This window comes from Varanus komodoensis, unplaced genomic scaffold (genome assembly GCF_004798865.1).
Source record: "Varanus komodoensis strain SLA01 unplaced genomic scaffold, ASM479886v1 scaffold28, whole genome shotgun sequence".
Lineage (NCBI taxonomy): Eukaryota > Metazoa > Chordata > Lepidosauria > Squamata > Varanidae > Varanus > Varanus komodoensis.
This window is the reverse complement of record NW_025335727.1, coordinates 14,710,527-14,731,488: the sequence shown is the minus strand read 5'-3', so window position 1 is coordinate 14,731,488 and position 20,962 is coordinate 14,710,527. Positions and strand designations below refer to the sequence as shown.

General features: G+C 41.0%; 1 protein-coding gene across 5 annotated transcripts in view; it reads right to left on the bottom strand.

Annotated features, from left to right (window-relative positions):
* The window catches only part of VEPH1 (ventricular zone expressed PH domain containing 1), a 154,117-nt gene that overhangs the window by 45,202 nt on the left and 87,953 nt on the right, over positions 1–20,962 (bottom strand). For all 5 annotated transcript variants that reach the window (XM_044434633.1, XM_044434634.1, XM_044434636.1 and 2 more), the window contains 2 exons: positions 10,291–10,500; positions 6,143–6,537 (listed from right to left, as the gene is read on the bottom strand). In XM_044434633.1, the coding sequence (XP_044290568.1) occupies positions 6,143–6,537; positions 10,291–10,500 (605 nt within the window). The remainder of the gene's footprint in view (positions 1–6,142; positions 6,538–10,290; positions 10,501–20,962) is intronic.

The window sequence follows — 20,962 nt, the reverse complement described above, 5'->3', positions numbered from 1 at the left end:
CTGCCTTTGGTGCTAAAATCAATCTGCAAAATCAGCCTGCATAGGAAAAACAGCCCGTGTGTAAGCATGTGAACCTTTCACAGGATGGGAACCGTATTTTGGGGTTTGGCGCTTAATATCAGGTTTAAGTAATAAAAGGCCAGCTATTTTTTAAATTTTTATTTATTTTATTTTTTGTGTTTTGGCATAGTGAAAACACAACTGATTTTTAGAAACACTGGCCTGTGTCTCTGCAAGTTTGTGGTTGCACTGAGCTAGAGTGCACCATGTGTTCTTAATCAAGCTTTGGCTCATGCCACGCTTAAATTTATCAAAAGGTTCCAGAAGCAAGCACTGCAGGGGAGCAGTGATCTTTTCCATCTCTTCCATCATATGGTACTAATTATCCCACAGTACAGCATAAAGCATAACACCGACCCAATTCAGACCCCGAGAACTGTTGCCTTCTCTTTTAAGGGGAGTTCTGTCATATGCTCAATCAGGTTTTTGCGGTTCAGGTTTTGTCCTATAGAATAAATAATAAGAAACAAGTCAACACAGGCAGAGCTTAAAACAGAGTTGTGTGATTGTTGAACCAATTTACCTTCTGCAATCTAATTATGACAAAGCATGCAATAAGACATCAGAAGTACTTATGAAAACAGCCTGTAAGTACTATACAGCCTATAAACATAAAGTGATTATCTGCATGTCTGAATGAGCTATCATGTATTGAATGCTGCTGATGGAAATTTCATTGAGCTAGTCACTTCAGCTGCTTTCCAACAGCATTCATTCATATGTCTTCTTAAGGCTTTGAGCAGTCCAGCAATGAGTCTGCATGTGTGAATGAACCCCAAGGTGCACAGAACAGTAGAGTTGGAAGGGGCCAATACGCCCATCGGACTCAAGCCTCTGATCAATGCAAGACTCCAAGTTAAAGCATCTACAGTTGCTACTGTATTAGTCTAACAGAAGGTTCTTAGAAGAGAATCCATGACATGTAAAAGAAGGGGATTAAATTGGGGTTGTGCAATCAGAGGACAGGGAAAGAGCAAAAAATGCTGCTGAAAATAAACAGCAGCTCAGGAATGCCCTCTCTACTTACAGTATTTCCTTTGTCAATGGCTGATGAGCATTCCTAAAATTCATGAAATTGATTCTGTTGATCTCCTGCATGGGGGTAGCCTGGGAGTGATCTCGGGAAACATCAAACTAATCAGTATTTGTAAAATCATATAGTAAGAGTGGAAAAAGGGAGAAAAATGTTGCATGTTCCAAAGAAACAGAAATGACTAGAAATTCCAGCTAATGTAGCTTAAATGAATTTAATAAAGGGACTGGCCTTTCAGGAAATTATAAATCAATATGCCTGCTTTTGCAGTAAACAAAATTCCTGAAATATTGATAAGAAAGCAGCTCACAAAACCTCTTAAGAAATATAAACTGATGAAAACAAGGCTGGCTTGTCTTCTTTTTTATTTAAAGAGCATGATCAGGTAATAACAATGCCGAGATTTTTGAAGGGAAGAAAGCAAGACAGATTCTTATTGTCAATGTACTGAACATTTAGAAGCCATTTAATGTATAAAGATCACAAAAACTGGCATTAAATAAGAAGTAAAGCAGAATGCTACCCCCCAAACTAAAAATCTCTCTCTCTCTCTCTCTCTCTCTCTGTGTGTGTGTGTGTGTGTGTGTGTGTGTGTGTGATTTTAGGGCTGTATGCTGATTTTTTTTTTCACAGCAAGAGATAACATTTCAGGGGAAACAGTTTTTCCCAAAACAGCAGCATTCTCCTAAAACTTAAATAAGTGAAAATTGCTTTGTGAGGCAAACTAGTTGCAAAATACCCTGGCAAAGTGTTGCCAAGAAAGAGAATGTCTGTGTATGTTCTGGGGGGTGGCAAACAGTATTTTACATTATTTTAAATTAAAGATGCAATTTGCCACATTATGCTAAGCAGGATCCTCTTCCTTTTTGCCAAGAAAAGCAGTCTGCAGCTGCTGCACTGTCTCCTTTAAAGCATCTACCGAAGCCACTTTAAAAGAGGCAATTCACAGCGCCAGGAGTGATAAGCGTGTGGCACTGAATCCAGTGGTACTTAAAGGGATCCATCATTTATACATATCGTGATGGAACTGGGCTAGTTAACCAAACTTGGGAGACAGATTTTAACATCACTATCTTGGAGAAGTGATGGAATCATGTGTATTTAAAAATGTGGAGACATGTATTAGTTGTGACTTAATAATATCATATATATATGCAGCATTGCACACTGGGCAGAATATCCAAGATGCTTCAAGCAGTAATGGACCTCTGCTGGAGATGGAACAACAGTGTTCCTAAATGCTGGCACCATGTTCGAGCTAGGGAATATTGGAAGAAGGTGATTAATTATAATACAGAATGACAGAATGGGAACTACAACTTAGCACTAATGGCTTTACTTTTGGGTGGTGTTAAAAATCAAATCCCAAGACATTCAGTGGTAACAGTGAGCGATATGTTAATAGCTACAAGGAATTTCCTAGCACAAGTCTGGGGAACATTGTATATACTGTCCCTTGCACAACGGCAGAGGAAAAGCTGGTCTATCATGGTGATGACTGGGCTGTATGCAGTTACAAAAGAGAAAATTAAACTTCTCAAAAAGGCTGGAGGAGGTCTGTAGAGTGCTCAAATAGGCACAGCCCAGGAGATCTAGCCACTTTGAATGTATGGTACTTCAAAGTACTATAATCGAGTAAATGCATTTGGGCATTATTGAAAACATTATATAAGGTAAGGATAATCATTTCTTTACCAGTACCAACACCATGGTAGGAATGAGGATTTGTTTGTTTTCATTTTAGTGAGATGTTTCATGAAATGGTGGCCCCCATTTCAGCTCAATGCCAATAAATGTGAAATAAAGCTGTTGGGAATCACATTCCAGTGCCGGCTGGTGATGAAGGCAAAGGGCTTTCTGAAAAATCAGCATGTTGTAACTGGAAGTTCTTCCTGCCCATACCTAAGCCTTGGAAGAGGCTTATACCTTTTGGAATAAGGTATACCTATACATTTTGGAATAGTAATCAAAACAAAAGAAATCAAACAAACTTGGACAAGAACGGGAAACTACCAAACAGGAGGTGTTTGGAGGAAAGGGGTGTGGCCATTTGGGGAACCCAGAAGGGCTGGATTTGGCCCGTGGGCTTGAGGTTCCCCATCCTTGCTTCAAGTCATTAGATGCTCAATCAGGCCAGCCTGCTCTTTCTTACCCTTTTTCTTTTCTTTTCCAAGGGGCAGCCTCTGTTTTCCAAAGCTCAACTGCTCGATCTTGGAAGCTCACAGATTCTTGCTTGGCCATCTTTGAAACTTTTCTTTTTACATATACAAATGTATTTCTTCATATCTAGAGAGTACTCCAAGTATGCAGGATAGAAATGGCTATCTTATTTGTGAATGAGTCAGTTGTACTTCTGAATAGGTATTTGACCACCTAAGTTCACTATTACTGGAAAGAATGTTACTTTTTAAGACTGTGTAAGAGTCATGATCCTACTGAAATTGCATTTTTGAGAATTCTCAGTAGTTGTAATACAATACAACTATGTTACAACATATTTGTGGGTAAGTCAGTGGTTTGGCTTAGAATGCTTCTTCACTATACCCCTCGCATTGATTACTAATATGATTTCAACATATTCCTAGAAATACTCATTGGCAGTATAGTTGTGAATGCTTTCTTAAGAAAAAGTGGGTGAGAGGAATCTAGTTTTGTAAATTATAGGAGATCAGATTATGGCCAAATTTGTTTGAACAGATTATTTCATATCTGAAATATTCACTAGACATTCCATGTGTGTTGGGCATTAATGCATTCCTGTAAGAATGGAGAATATACAGAGGAGGAGTAACATTCATCTTATTTATTGAAGGCTTTTATAGACCGTCCATCTACTGGTGTCTTGGGATGGTTTACAATGTGCCCTTATTCCAGGAATTTTGTCTCAAGAATTATAGTTAAGGAATGTTCCAGAAACTGCAGTAATAATTTTAGGTTTTGCAAACAATGGCAGAGACTAGCACAGCAGCCATTTCAGGGCGCAGTCTATAACCTCCTGACATTGAATGGGGGCAGCCTGGAAGATCTTCTGAACAGGATCTGATGGAGAGCTCCAAGGTGCAGAGAGGGGAGGCCTAAGACACTGCCATCCTCTGTGGAATCCCAAAGGTGCCTCAGCCTCTCCTCCTTGCAAGAAGGGGAAGAACATTCAGAAGGCCAAAACTGTCATCTGAATTAAGAGGATTACAGGCAGCCTTGCTGGACTGCATGGTTATTTAGACCCGATTCCCTTATGAACAGCGATATGATGCATGGATCTACTCATGTGTTTCACCTGGCTTGTTCCATGTGGTACTACCGGTACCACACATTCAAGTGTATATTTGCACCCAGTGTCATTCTCATTGGCTCCCAGTGTGCAGCCATCCCTCATCTCCCCACCTGCAGATATTGCCCCTGGATGTCTTTCCCAGAGAACTCGTGGAGGAAAATGGCCCTGGTATATACTTTGCTGCTGCTACTTACTACAGTAGGTAAAAAGTGCTGAATAAAGAGCACGGGGTGGGTTAGAAATGTCTACACAGGAAGTAATTCCATAAATGTTTCTCTGAAACTAGCTGAAAGTGCTTCCTCCAAGAGAGGGATCTGCACAGGTACAGAAGAAGCTCTTGTCTGACTGAAGACCCATTAACTGTAACGCACATGCTCATATCTGGGATCCTTTCCCTTTCCCTGTGTTCAATCAAATGAATGCTTAGGATGATAATAATTATATTAAGTCTAAAGATTTTTGCATTGCACATTTAAGTGGATTTAATTGAAATTAAATTATCTAATAAAATATTTCTATTACCTAACTCTTAATTCTTCAAAAATATAATTATTCTAGAAAGCTATGGGCAAATTCTCCCAAGCCATGTTCATATCTGAAAATGTATATATTTTATGGAACTGTTTAATTGGCGATGTATTTGTTGCTGCCTGCCAGGTAGCTGGCAAAATCAATATAATACTTAGAGGTGCACAGAGGCTGGCTACTTGTTCACCTGTGGAGAAACCCAACATTTTGTCAGGGCCACACCTGAGTCAGATCTCTATGGATGTAGCATTCTATGGGCTGGGGGTGCTAGTCCATGATGAAATGACTCCCTTATTTGCTGACCTAAAACTGCAGGAAGAGAGTCAGTGCATCTGTGACTATGACCATGTCGTGTCTTCTAGAACATTGTGCATGTCCCCCACCAGAATATGAAAGTTATACCAAACTGGCAACCTGATCTACGAAACAGCTCTATTTGGGAGAATAGGTCCATACCCTGATCGGTCCCATCTGGGTTATTTCAAATCCATAGTTCCTAAACTGGGCTATCCATATTACCAAAAGAATCAGAACTGGGGTCTATGTACTCCCCACAACACCTTGACATCAGCACACTGCAGAGAGAAATATATATATTAATATACTTTTAACAAGAAATATGTAAGAGCTATATTGATGGATGTGCTGGCAGATAAATGGACTTTTAAAAACAACAGTTATATAATTTTGCTGTAAAGCTGGAGAAAGACAGTCGTTTTTAAGGAAGCAGGAAGTGACTCGCGGCAGCCTTTGCTTCTTGTGCTGCACACACTATGAGCATATTCTTATATCCCCTAGTCAAACAGCACAAGTAGGTTCTGGAAACAATATAGAAACCTGCAAAAGCTGTTTGACCCGAGGCAACAGTAGAATGATTCCTCTTACATGAAGCCTTCCACTTTTCTATAACACATCCATTCAGGAAAGGAGGTGCCCATCGCCAGCTGCAGCTTAATGCACAGAACTGGCACAAAGCACAGGGAAAGGATCCTAGAAGTAGAGCCCCTCTGCACACTGAGAACACACCGGGATGTTAGTGGGAGGACACAGTAACTGCATGCTGATGGACCTTCTAAGGCATAAAGCGCATGACCCAAGCAGAACAACACAATGGCAACCAGGAATCTTAATGCCCTTTAATAGTGCTGTTATGTAAAACTATTTAGAGCAGTTTGGATGACAGCTAAGAGGTGACTCTTAAAGTATCTTTTAAAATATTCCCATGCTTTTAAAAATTTCAGGCCTCTTACCTTCTATAACACATTCATCTGGGAGAGGAATTTTCTTCCCCATCTCCATGACATATGCTTTCACTTTGGAGAGATTTTCCTTTAAGTGAAAGTATAGCTTATCTTGATACTCCACAGGATTCTTTATTGTCTTCAGGCTCCCTTCATGGCAGCTTTCTATAAAAGGTTCTGGCAGATTCTCTGGTTCTGTACATTTGATACTTGGGTGTGAAAGTGAAGATTGTTCCAGCTGTGACTCTTCAGTGCCTGTGCTGGAAGGCAATTTGTCAGCTTCTTGGCTCAGATAGATATCTGTGAAAGAGATACCGGCTGTAACATCTCCATTGTCCATCTCTTGTCCATTGTCCAAATGAATGTCCTTCATACGAACAGCATGCAGAGCTAGACTTTTGGACCTGCAGAGCAAACAAAGGTATGGACAAGCTGCCTGGGCACCGCCAACACAGACTACAACATATGTGGCATCCAATCAGAGGGCCAGAGGAGAGTCTCAGCACAAAACTAGTTAGAATATCTGGGTGCATGTTAAAGATGTGTCAGTCCATTTAAAGGGAAGATGGGATGGCTTTTCTCTTTACTCCCTGTATGGACCAGTTGCAGATTGTGGGCCACATGTAGACTTTGAGCTTCTACTCAGAGGCCTCCAAGGTCATCTGCCATGAGCGCCATGGTCCCTTCAGTTGCACATCCCACATGGTTCTATCAAAGCCCAAACCATTTGGGGGCTGTCACAAATGTAACTGCTGGAGAAGAGGGCATAACAGGAGAGCCATCTTCAGATACTCACTTCCCCATATCCCCCTTCTTCAGGATTACTAAGGTGGTGGTGGGGGAGTTGAGAGCCTCCAACTCCTCCCAAAGTGATCTTGATCAGTGAATCAAAAGGAGTGAACCAGAGATGGGAGGGAAATTCTTCCTGCTCTCTCATTATTCTGAACTCCATGGCTTTAATCAGTTTCCCCTCTGTCCAGCATACTTGCTGTATTACAGCAAAGACAGGCAGCAAGAGTGTGGCATTCTAGGATGGGCGAGAAGTCCAGATTTCACCACCTTTCTTTTGTGCTCCTTTCGGTGCAACAGCTAGAGCACCAGGCCTGCTTTACACAAGAATGGGGCAAACATGTACATGGGGTTGCCCTGCACAACTAGCTTGGTCCTCAATGACAGCTGTGAAGCTTCTGTGCATGCCATAGTAAAAGGGGCCCCTTTTTTGCTGCAAAGGGAGCATGCAACATTTACAAGACAGAGGGAGTAGAAGCAGGAACAGACGTGCAAATACCTGGAGAGATGTGGATTAGGGAGAAGGAAGACAGATAAAAGGAAAAGCCTTCTTCTCAGGTAGCCCAGGTCATCCAGGATAGCCCTCCTAGAACATACCTGTTCTTGCTCGCAGTTTATGCCCACTGACCCATGATATGATCTTCGTATGGCAAAACAAAAGAAAACAAAAGCTTCCACTGCTTTAAGCTTCAATATCCCACTAGTTACAAAAATGATACCAGTTAAGCTAATAACTCAGACATGTTGAAGTCTACAATTGTGCCATATGTCCAGCTGACCCAATAGACAGATACAGCAAGTTAAATAGTATCTACTTCAAGCCGAAGCCTGGCATATCATATTTCTTTCAAAGACCGATGACAAATATTGATAACCATTATTCAGGATTGTTAAGGTGTGCCTTTCAGTGGTTCAAAAGTTAAGGGTTTTCTGCCTGCTGAAAGCCTATGGCAGCAACTGCTGGCAAATTAAGAGCCAGTGTGGTGTAGTGGTTAAGAGCATGGAACTGGGACTCAGACAACCTGGGTTCTAGTCCCCACTCAGCCATGGAGCCAACTGGGTGACTTTGGGCCAGTCACAGACTCTCAGCCCAACCTACCTCGCACAGTTGTTGTTGTGGGGATAAGATGGAGGAGGAGAATGATGTAAGCTGCCTTGAGTCCTTTGAGGAAAAAGGCAGGATATAAATCCATAAATAAATAAATAAATAAATAAATAAATAAATAAATAAATAAATAAATAAAATTTAGTCTGAACCTAGAATGTTGCCAATGTTCCAAGGTACATGAAGGTATTATCGTTTTCTTTTGTGGCCTCCCTGCAAGGATCCATTTAGCCAGGTAGCTCAAGATAATCTCTAACTCCAAGGTCTCAGTTAATTGGACCAAATGTTTTTAGCTGCATTCCTGTGGGACAGCTGCCCTCCATTAATGATTTGGAAATCCTGTAACAGCCTGCCTATGATTGCCTAACACAGATCTCCTTGGAGTTGTCAGGGGCCTGAACATAAAGCAGTGGGGCTGTAGCCAACTTTTGCCTTCATCTTATTTCTGGTTTGAGACTTTGAGCTTTAACATTTGGGCCCTCTTCTGTGTAAGAACTGATATTTAGGCATCTTTAAGTACACATGGTTCTTTTCTGCCTGAAGTACCATTTCAAAAGACTGCTCTGGTTCTTTTTATTCCCCTTTCCTTATATAAATGAACTTAACCCCTATGTCAGAAATTGTATCTAATTCTTAACCAGAAGCCCTTAGTATGAAATTCAGAAACTTCTGGTAGGGTTTTTGCCTTAAATGAGATGCTCAAACTAAATTGAGCTTACTTACCCCTTGCCCTTCATGATAAACTCATGGAAGATGAGATGATGAAAATGACTACTAACTTAGATAGCTGTACACTACCTCCGTGATTAGAGGCAGCATGTCAACCAACACCAGCTGCTGAGGAACTTGTGCAGTGCAACTCTTGAACCCATCCTGCCTGAGAAATCATGTAGACAGCTGGTTTGCCACCATGTGAATGGATGCTGGACTGGATGGAACATTGGTCTAATCCAGTATGGCTTTTCTTATGCTCTTAAATTTACCTATGCTTTCCTTAGTTAGCGAGGCTGCTCCACATGTTCCTGGTCCTGTGTGAAGCATCTAGCCTTACCTTTAGAAGAGAGATCCCCCTCCCACTTGTAACCCATCCTGATGTTAGCAACAAACTAGCATGAGTCCACTGCTGGGAGGGTTCCTTTAGCAACATAATAAGGCTCAGGTGCTTCATAAGGAAGTCCAGGCCAAGGATCATGGGTGGCATTTTTGCTGGTCCCAGGTACTCATCCTCCCCATCTGGACTGGAAAGACCAAGGAAAATGCCTTAGTTAAGAAATTATTTGCCCATGAGAAATCTTTTAAAGGAATCTACCCACTGGAAGATCAAATAGTGGCTTGTTTTCTTGTATGCTTAAAGCTCTTAGTTCAAAAAAGCAACCCTCCATTACTGTCATGACCACTTCTGTGGTGCAGTTTGTTCATTTCGTATCTTTAATGTTTTGGTTGTTTTCACTGAGGAGTTTAAACTGTTTTTCAATATTGACTGTGCTACTATCATTATCATTACATAGCATTTATATCCCAGCTTTCTTCCCCTTGCAGGGAATCCAAGGTGGCTTTACAAAGTTCTCATCCTCCCCATTTTATTCTCAACACAATACCCCTGTGAGGTAGCTTAGGCTGAGAGGCAATGACTGGTCGAAAGTCACCCCATGAGCTTCATAGCTGAGGGCAAAGTAGAACCTAGACCGGCTGAGTACCCATCTGTCACTCTTAACCACTACACCACACACATATCATTTCAAAATGATAATAAAATATGATACTGGGTTAATTCTAACTAATCAGTTGATTCATATGTTCAACATGCCCATCATATTTGATTATATGTATCTGATTCCATACCCCTTTCTTAATGCTTTGACATGGCAAATGAACCATTTTTGAGAGGAGGGGGAAAGGATTTTTATTCTTTTCTATGTCAATGCTGATAAAATTGCTTTAAGAATGGGCTAATTGACAAAAGAATTGCTAATAATGTTAGAGAAACTAATCTTCATTTCAGAATTTTTTCACATCTAGATCAGTGTTTCTTCTGTAGCTCCCCTGTGCCCCTAGCACCCTGGGGTGTTGGATAGATTATACAAACAGCTCATACAGATCTTATCCAGCTCTCCAAGTAACTGACAAGGTGTCTGGATATAATTAGCCATCTGATGCCCACAAGTACTATGTAACTTGGCTGTTCATTTCAATGTTTTTGTAATTCTTTCTACAAAAACTGATCAGCATGTGACGGCATAGGCCGGGTTTCATTGAAGCATACCTGCTAAACCTCATGTCCTTCCTTTCTTCTTTAGAAACCTGGCCGAGACTATACCTGCGTACAGAGCCAGGAGTACCACTGTCGATATTTATTTTCTCTCCAAAGGCCTGTATTTTAACTTGAAGCTTTTCATCTTCTTCATTCCCATTCATAATGGATTTTAAATCATCCAGCTGTGAAGGCGATTCTATTTCAGCAACATCTTCTACCCTAGAGGAGGAGGAGAGAGTTCACAGTAACACTGTCAAATTTTGCAAGTGACAGAAATTAGAGAAATACCTTGAAGGAATAATATACATACCAATTTTTATTTCAAGTGCATCTATGGCCAGGTTCATTCAAAGGATATTTGTACTTCGTGCAGTGGACTACACCTTTCTGAAATGCTACAAACCTTGTTGATCATGTACTATTATCTTCTCTCTAAGTTACTTCCTAGATGTCCTTCTTGCTAGTTCCCTAAATACATGTTCTGGTTTGTTGGAAATCTCCTTACTTACACGAAATAATTTCCTTAAAAACAACATTCTGCCATGGCAACTCTTCCTGAGGAAACAGTTTTTACATGCACCATATGACTCAATGCCTGTTGAATATCCAGCAGTGTCCACAACCATCTTTTCTTTATTATCACTGGTGCTTTGATATTAAACCCAGTAAGTGGGGAAACACCAACCAGCAAAAGTGTCTTCACAACCAAAGACCAATGGTGGATTGGGAAAAACAAATGTGATTTTAAAAGGTGCTAATGGAAAAGTCTTGGAGGAAAAAAATGGTACCAGGATGTAGGTGGCAGACATCTGTGGCTAGAATACCGTTCTCAGAACTGCTGGAGAGGAACAGAGGTCTTATCTGGATGAAAGAGGCCAGAGGCAGAGGCAAATTCCAAATGCAAGCTGAGGTCAAATACCAGCAAGGTGATGCAAGGTGAAGAGGAGAGTCCAGCTACAGACGGAGGTCAGACAGCAGCAAGCTGAAGTAGAGTCAGGATCAAGGCAAGGACAGAAAGACAACGAAGAGGTACCAGACAAAGTGGGACTGGACTGAAGGCAAGAGAAGGCAAGAGTCTGGGCATGATCAAGGACAAAGACTGGAGATAGGATCAGGAAGATGATAAAGCCACCACAAAGGTCCACATTACTGTGGCCATGCTGGTAAGTAAGTAAGTAAATAAGTATTTATTTATTTATTTATGGAACTTCTATGCCACCCCATTCGCTGAAGCCTCGGGGCGGCTCACAAACATAAATAACATCATATAAAACAATACAATTTAACAATATAAAGTACAGGGCAGCCTTTCATGGATAGTACCTACAAGTCCAGTCCTGGTGCTACAGGCACTGGAGAGTGAAGTATGCTGCTTGTCACCAAGGGAGCTGTCTCAAAGCTTCAGATCCAGACACTTCTCTATCTCCCTCGCTTATCTGAGCTGGGCATAGTTTAGGAAGTGGCGGTTCAGCTCCTGATAAAGTTACAAGGTGGGACAAGCAGCAACCTGGGATGCAAGTTTTCAAACTTGTCATTCTGGCAGATGCTGAATAAAGCTCCAGCAAGTGCTACTCATTCAAAACTGAAGAAGTAACGCTGTAGAGCAGAGTGAGTTAAACCCTTGGTTTTGTTCGTGAAATTAGCCCTAGAAATGGATGTTTGGGAAATAATTCATCACTGTGTAATGATCAAGGCCAGAAAAGCAAAGCTTTCAAGTGGGCTAGTCTATTTATATAATATTTACAGCTGTATTTGTCTATTAGAATAAAAGGTTTAAACATTGACAGGAGAATTAAACTAACCAAGACGTTATGAAATTTGTTGGATTCTTTTTGGCAGGATGTTACATTAATTAAAAAATGGCAATATTAGTGTGATTTTGTGTGTGCTAGAAAAGTGTGGGCCATGGGAAAATGTCAGAAACTTAAAAACAAGAATTTCAGAATCAATGGAAATGTTTCTTTCATGACTTTGTATGTCTGATTGTCTGTATGGGGTATGATTTATGTGGAAGGAGTTTGTGTACACAGATAAAAATGCATGATCACACACCTCTCTTCCTGGCCAATAGAAAACAATAGTTTCCAGTCCAAGGGGTAGGAATAAAAATCTTCTGAATAAGGAAGGCCTTTATCATCCTCCTGAGAAAAGGAAGACCAATGACCCATTAAACCTCTTTAGATGGGAAGTTTCTTCCCATCAGGAAGAATTCCACCATGGTATCTTATGCAAGAATGAGAAAGACTTAACTGTAGGTGCCGACTGCTGAACTTGACACCCACATGCAGAGCATGTGTACAACCACTGAACCACAGACCTTGCTCCCATCCGTGGGCAAGAGCCATTACTTGCATTCTCTGCCTGTGAGTTTTCTTGAAAACATCTGGCTGGCACTGCAGGAAACAGGATGCTGGACAAGATGCAGCTTTGTGAACGTCTTGCAGGGCTCCTCTTATGTTCTTAATTCAAGCTGCTTAGAGGCCTTTCATCTTCAAGGTGGAGGGTTGTATAAACTAGATGGGACTGCTGTAGCCCCACAAACAGAGCAGGAGGAATAATACAGTGGTAGCTTGAAATGTGAGCTTTGCAACAGTCTTTCACTGAGCCTGCAAAGTGCACCACAGATATTGTAAGGTTGTGGCTCTTGGTCCAAAAGAGTCAGAGATGCAACTGGGCTAGATGGGGTCGAGACACAGGCTGGGATCAGACAAGTTTGTTGTTGGGTTGTGAATCATGGGTAGTTCATTGTGGTTTATTATTCTGGCAATGTTGCAGCAGTATGACAGCCTACAGTCAAGCATTAAGTATGCACTGAGTGTGAATGGCAGCTGTACTGCGAGTTGTTGTTGAAATATGGACCATCATATCTGAACTCAGTGTGGTATGGTGGTTAAGAGCACTGGAGTGGGACTCAGGAGATCTGGGTTTCTGGTCTGCACTTGGCCATGAAGATCACTGAGTGACTTGGGTGAGTTATTGACTCTCAGCCTAATCACCTCATGGGGTTGCTGTGAGGACAGAATAAATAGGAGGAGAACCTTAAGTTCTTGCCTTGTGCTCCAAGAGGAAGAAAGGCAGGATGTGAAGGTTATTTACCAATAACCCAGCTGAGATGACTAATCATGGCTTGATAACTATAAAGAACCCATGAAGAGAACCCATAGTTTCTTGTTGGGTTGTGAACTGTATGTTGTTCATCATGATTTATCATCTTGGCTAGGTTCAGACAACACAATCATTTATGTTTCAACACAAGCCAAAGTTCAATGACAACACACACTCAGCCCTTGTGTTTGGCTTATCATATTGTCTGAACCCATCAAATTCAGACAATATTTGATGGCTCCCCCACTTTTCTTCACCTAATCCTTCTCACACATTCAACCTGTGCTTTGTAATCTTGTCTGATTAAGCAATCCCAAGTTTTCAAAGTCTGAACATTCTTGTGTTCTATTGGGGTAGCCTAGTAAAGTTCTTACATTGCATGGATTTCCAAATTTTACTTATGGTCAGCATAGCTACTTCTGCTTTTTATTTATTTAAAAGTGTACAACAGAATGTTTAAACCAGAAAACATAATCTAACAATAGTAAAAAGAGAAAATCATTATCAGCCTAAACCAGTAGCCCCATATGCACATGGTCCCAGTTGAGTTTTGACTCAGACATAGGCCAAGGCAGTGGGCGAGTCTTGAGGACCTGCTTGTCATGGTGGCTCCTGGTACATATCTGCTGGGACAGGATTTCACAGGCAGTTCTGGAGCTGAGGCTCAGAAGAACCTTCCTTCCTTCCTGAGTACCTTAAGAGCATTCTGCCTACATATGTGGGCCTCTGAAGCTGTGTGTGTTCATGAGAGCATAGTGGATGTTGGAGGCGTGGCTGCCCCCTCTCCTCTCCTAACATTCACTGAACATGTAGAATGACACCAGAACTTCTGAAAGGGCTCAGGTTATCACCACATCCTGGATGGCAAATGCTATAAGTTAATTATGCATTATATACAATCTCAAGCACTGCCTTCCTTAGTCTCAACATTTTCTCAAGAGCTAAATCTGTTATCCAGTGTCCAGCACAGCTGTAAAACACACATGATCAGAAAGAACAGGAAGTAGGGACGTGGACAGGAAACAAGCCCTACTAAATAAATGGAAGCTGGATATGGCAGAGCCAGGCGTGAAAGCAGCTCTGAAGTCTCTACTATCTTGCCTGAAAAAAGCATGCAGAGATAAAATTCAATCTGGGGCAAAAAATCTAATGCATATTCTAGATGCCGGCATGTCAGTTAGGTGGTTCTGAACAAAATATGCACACACTGAACAAAAAACGTTGGAGCATCTCAGTTCTTGTGTGTATTGTATGTACTCAGTCCAGTACATTTATTGCCATTTTGTAAAAACAGAGTACTATATAGTACTCTATATTTCCATACAGTACTACAGAATATAATATACTATATTTCTGAGTTCATTACAACATGATCCCGTTATCTGATATGTATCCATGTATGGTCTGCCTCTGCCTAAAAGAAACCTTTGCACAAAGTTTTGCAAGTGTCCTTTATTAGATCCTAGGGCTCTGCACAACTGTATGGAGAATAAAACCCAGAAAAGAAACTGTGTGGAGGATGGAAGGGGCGTCTTCCTCAACATCCAGTCAGAGAGGAAATGTTTGCACAGCCTGTTTAATGAGACATTTTGTTCTGCATTTGAATCTTCGTCAGTCACTACGGCTCAGCGAAGTATACAGCTTGGCTTGCACTCTGCGACTTGGCTGGTCTGACACATGTGGGATTCCCAGCATAAATGATTCTATGCTTTCTTGCCAAAAAAACAAAGCAAAAAATTCCATCTGTGGAGATCCTCTTCGGGGGGTACAACATTGTCTCTGCCGTGTCTCCATCCAGGCTGACCTCCTCAACAATGTGGCTTTCCTGGCAAACTATTCCCTGGAAAGCGGTACTAGCACAGCAAGTTTGCAATGCTTTACACTGTGCACATTTTGTTTCCTTCTCTGTTGGCTTCTCCACTGAAGGGAAAACCAATAAAATGAATTACTGGTGAAAATGACAGATGAATTGGTTCCATTCCAAAAAGTTCGAGCGTTGCAGAATGAATGCATGATGATTTGCCTAAACGCTAGAGTTTTGGCACTTCAGGTGGATGCACAGGGAGACTCATCAAGTGCCACGTATATATGAGTTCAGTACTGTTTACAACAAGCTTGAAAGGCAGGCCTGTTTTAATGCCTCCATGTAGCACATTCAAGGAGGGAGGGAACATACATGAAGCCACCTAGTCTAAACTACTATGTAAATGCTGCATTGTTCTACTCTATGATTCATGGTTATCTGACATTACTATTCTGCCTTCCCTAAAGGATTTATGCTAAAAGAGAATCTATAGAAGACAGTCCTCTACTTGAAATAATTTCACTGGGATTATTGGAAGAATTTGCTTAATGAACTGTGATATGAATCTTGCAAAAACAAAATGGTCACAGTCAAGATATGCTGACCCTGTTAAACTTCCCACATGCGATTCTTTCCAAAGAATGCAACAATATCATTGTGCATTTCCAACAATGAAAATATTGTTTATGTGTTGCAATGAAAATGAACAAAGGGTATTGAAAATAAAAGGTGTAAGGGCTGTAAGAGCCAGATCAGATATGTGGGATGACAAGACATGAAATACATTTTATCCAGCTATTATGTAAAACAAACACTATAAGATACAATCAAAATTTTATGCCTTGTTGTTCTCAAGAATGGTGGTTGGGAAGTTTCAGCAGAGTTGCATTTTCTGTTTGTTAAGTTGTCCATGCTTGATTTGTAAAATGAAACATATTAAAACTTTTCATCTTTTTCTTTTTTAAAAGTAAGCTGAATGACCTGCATCTTTGGGATAAGGGAACTCCAGTGCTGCATGGTTTTAATCATGAAATGGTTTTAATTGCATCAGATATATGCTAAATTCCTTATGTCAAAGAATTCAAGCCAAAAATTACTGTGGTATAGGAGCACAGGATTCCTAAAGGAATGCATTATTGTTGAGATACAAATTAGACAAGTGTATTTGTTAACTCAAAAAACATGATTCTAATATTTGAACCTGATCTGAGAGCCAAGATCACTATAAATGTTATAGAAGTTTGACATGGAGAGCTCTTTCATGTAGGAATTAGTTTCAAGATTTATGACAGTTGCATATGTGAATACTTCCCCTGCAAAGGTATGGTGAATGGCTATTTCCAGCCATATACATAGTCATCACAGATTGTGCCTGATATATAGCTTGTGCTCTAATTCCTATCCTAAATTGTGTAACAACCTGGTAAAAAGAGTAGAGCAAGAGTGGCCCTCTTAGGGTGTCCAGGTGTCCAAATTAGGCAGTCCTCTGTTACAAGGTGTCCACTATACAGTGCCTTGTTTCAGTGTCAAGGTGCATTGGAGACCCTTGCACTGATGCTGCTATCACTATCCCTGAATGGGGGAGGCATTTCCACTCCCTCCTTTATGATGAGGCAGTTAAACCTTCACTATTGCTGGTGAATTGATTTGGTTTGGCCACACTAGTTTGGCCCCATGACCTGTGAAGACATGGCACTTCTCTCAAGGAAACTAAAAGAGAGGAAGGATACTGGGATGAATGGAACACCTCCCAAACTTTTGATCACCTGTGCTGACTGGCAGATCCCAGCTTTAGCTGTCCTTTTCAGTTATGAATAAAACTGGAAATTTTCCTACACTGGTCAATAGCAATGTTGTCATCCCTATTAGAAAAACTCATGATCAAGTCCCAAGAACTACCATCTTATAATGGTAGTTTACTGATGTAGTCAGTAAACTCTGTGTAACTGATGCAGTACATACAAACATTATTTACTGATGTAGTCAGTAAAATCTATGTGAGACACGTTCTGGATAAGTTAGAAAGTTGAGTGGGCTTAGAGCACTTTCTGTCAGAAATATAAGTAGGTTTTTGTCATGATAACAGACTAATAGACAGCAGTGTGTTCAGTCGAGTTCCAATATCATTGAGTTTATTTCATATTCACTTGATTTCACCTTGAGCCATCTATAATATTTGCTTTTAACCTGCAAGACAGCCATTCTCCAACTGACTTCAATTGGAAGGACATACCTGAAGTACAAGCACCTGTTATACAATAGAGATTGGACTGAAGCCATAGAGGCTTAAACTGAATACTGGAAAAATGAAGCAACAGAAGGAATTCTAATGACTGGTAGGAAAACAGCAACCTTGTTAAAGAGGCAAAGGGTTGAATTGATTCTGTGTACATTGAAAACACTACTTAATGAGCAACAAACACCAACTCGTTTTACATATAACTTTCTACCACTATAGCTTTTGACAGTGCATCAGATAGTCATCTTGAAGCACAAGTATTTGTTGTGCCATCTCACTAATCCTGTAAATAAACACACTTCTTAAGTGTAGAGCTTTGCTCCAAACAAGAGGAGATTGTTTCAGAGGTCCCTAGATGTACATGCGAATCCGATCACACATCCTAACTTGGATTCATGCCCTTGTGAGCTAAAAACCAAATCCCATTCCTACTTCTGAGATAATAAATCATAATTCTGAGAAAATCTAAGACAATCCTATTATGTTGTAACAAACCTTCTGTAATGTAATACTTGTCCCAAAGTCCCCAAACTGGGATCATACTGTTCTCCCGAAGAACCGGTGATGAATAAGGCTTCACACAGGTAAAAAGAAGAAATCATCTCTGTTTAGGGGGAAACCAAACTGTCTGTCTTCCATGTAAGTTACTCTGATATGAACAAGGTTTTTATACTGCAGCCTATAGCAGCCTCCTTCAACCTGGTTCCTTCCCAATCTGTTGGGCTACCACTCTCATCATCCCCAACTAACACATCAGCAGATTGGGAAAGGGTGACTTACAGTTTTGTGCAGAAAACCCTGATTGTCTGGTAACCTGTCAGGAAGCAGTCCTGTTAAATGAGTGAGAACATAATGCTGCCGTTTTTCAGTTATTCAGGGCAGCTTCAGAAAGATCGAGCCCTTTGAAATGAGAGACATGGCAAAACTTCACACTGAACGCTGCAAGACGTTACTCTGTAATTTATTTGTCCCTTTGTGTTTCTCTATGTTTTTCTTAACACATCAGGAGTTCTTACTCTTGACAGAAAGTTTTTCTTGATTAGTGGTAACTACAACAGAGTTTATTTGATTATTCTTGGAAACAGTTCAATAATAGGAATGCTATTGTAGTTCAGTGTTCTTTAAGTTCCCAATTTTGACACAGTCACAGGCTCTGTCCAAAGTGCCTGGCAGCCAAGGAGGCTACCAAGGTTCATAGATGCAAGCTATTTATGGGATCATTGTGGATCACAGGTCAAGGGTAAAGTCCATGCTTGGCTCTTCCAGTGGAATGAATCAGGTCTCAGGCAATGGGAAAAGACACTGCCAGGCAGATTAGACAATATATGTCTGGGTCAGACAGGCATTCATTCTGACCTGCTGTAAGGCAGCTTGTTATATCTATGCTTGTCTACAGAGCAAACGTCAGATCAAATGTTTGGAGTATTTCAAACACAGTAGCCTTCCTGGTGTGTGAATCACTTGGGGTACCCATTTGATTACCAGCGAGTGGCATCACCCTGCTAACTCAGTTCTCCACTCTGCTTCTAGCCCTTCTCATGTCCATGCACTAGTGTGCACATTTGCACCAAAATGGATTGATTTCTGCAATGTGTGCTACATGGGGCTACCATTTTGCCTACTCCAGAAACTGCAATTAGTACAAAATATGGCAGCCAAGTTGTCCTTTGGGCCATCATGGAGAGGCCACATATGCCCAATATGAAGTCACTACACCAGCTACCAATATGTTTCCAGATATAGTGAAAGGGGTTGGAAATTATCTTTAAAGCGCTTCATGGCTTGAATCCAAAATAAATTCATGAGCACCTTTGCCCATATATTCCACCTCACCTGCTAAGGTCCTCTGGGGATTATCTTCTGAAGTTTGCTTCTATAAGATTACTGTCAATTACCCAGAGGACTTTCTCAGTGGTTGCCCCTAAACTACAGAACAGCCTGCCAGGAGAGATACATCAGATAGCCCAGTTTGCTTCCTTCAAGAGGAAGTTAAAAACGTATCTCTTCCAACAGATTAGTTCCCAGATTAGTTTTTTTAATATGCCTGTTTGTAGTTGACATTTTAACTGGTTTTGATCTCTTGTAAACCACTTGGAGCCTATAGGGATGGGATGGGATGGATAGATGTGGCCAATACTTTTTAATGGAATCCTTTCAGACATTCAGTTGAGCCCAGGGCAGATTGCTCACTCACTTCTGCTTTCCCCACAGTCTTCTATGGAAAGTGTGTACAAACCTGTCAGAGGTGTAAAGTTCCAGATCAACAGTCTATCTTTCCAGAAAGGCAAAGGTGACACTGGGAAACCTACAGATGGATGGCACTGCATTTTGATTCGGCCCATTTGCTGTGGCCTCTTGACAGCCTGCTGGCACTGCAAAGCCACACATTGGCCACTAGAAAATACTGCCGGTCTTCCCCAGGCAAAATTTTGGCCATAGGGCCATCTGCTGCCTGAAATTATATACCTTAACTGAAGCCACTGTTAGAGCCAAAAAGGGAGGTGTAGCAACAACAGGGGCCAGGCTGAGATTAGCCATGAACCCAGTATTCAGTGAGAATGGAGTCTCAAAGAATAATTTTGTATAGATTTGCTGCCTGCTACACTAGCTCAGCCAGGCTGATAATGCCTTAGAGGGTGGAAGTATATGCACCACACAGAGAAAATGCATCCCTTGAAAACAAGCGGTCAGGAGGACACAGATTTGCATAACATTTGCTTGTGCCAAGGGGAGGAGGGAGGCTGGTGGCCTGAGTGCCTATTCTGTCTGCTGAGTGCCAACTGATGAAGGGTAATTTCAAACCCCCTCCCCTCCCCTTCTGATGATTCTTTGACCTTAAACCAAGCTTGGACTACGTAGCCCATCAAATTGATAACCCTGCAAAAGAGATTAGCCCTTACCAGCTCTCCAAAGGAGAAGACTTACCTCTTTAAAGCAGGACACCCAGCTACCTTGGAACAGTGATCTTGCTTGAGAACAAGAGTTTGAATGATCAAACGGGGATCAAACATACCAAGCCTCTTTCTCTATTGCTTCAGAATAACTCCCCTACCACACATGTCAAACACAAGCACACATTTTCAGGCTCAGAACATCACTTTGGCCTCTGGGACAGATGCTTCCCACTAGAACTGCCGCCAGAAACATACAAGGCATTTTCAGTTACAATACTGTGGAAAAATATTTTAATTAATAGTATGCTTGCCATATCAGTTTGTCTACCATTGTCACAATAGAAGTCCACTAAGGTTCCATTCCATTACTTTTTAATTCTATCCAGTGCCTTTGGCTTCCACCCCATACATTCTTCTGAAGCAGCTTTTCATATTCATAACATCAGTGACATCTGTGTTGGATTTTATTGTACATGTAATTTCCCAACTTGATCTTTTGCCCTTCTACACTCCACTTAATAATGATTATGAGACTTTTATTTAATTTAAAAAGGACTACTGCACATGATCAAGATATGGCAGTATTATCTGATCTGGCTTTATCTGAGAAAATGGCAAATTATATTAGATATGAAGCAA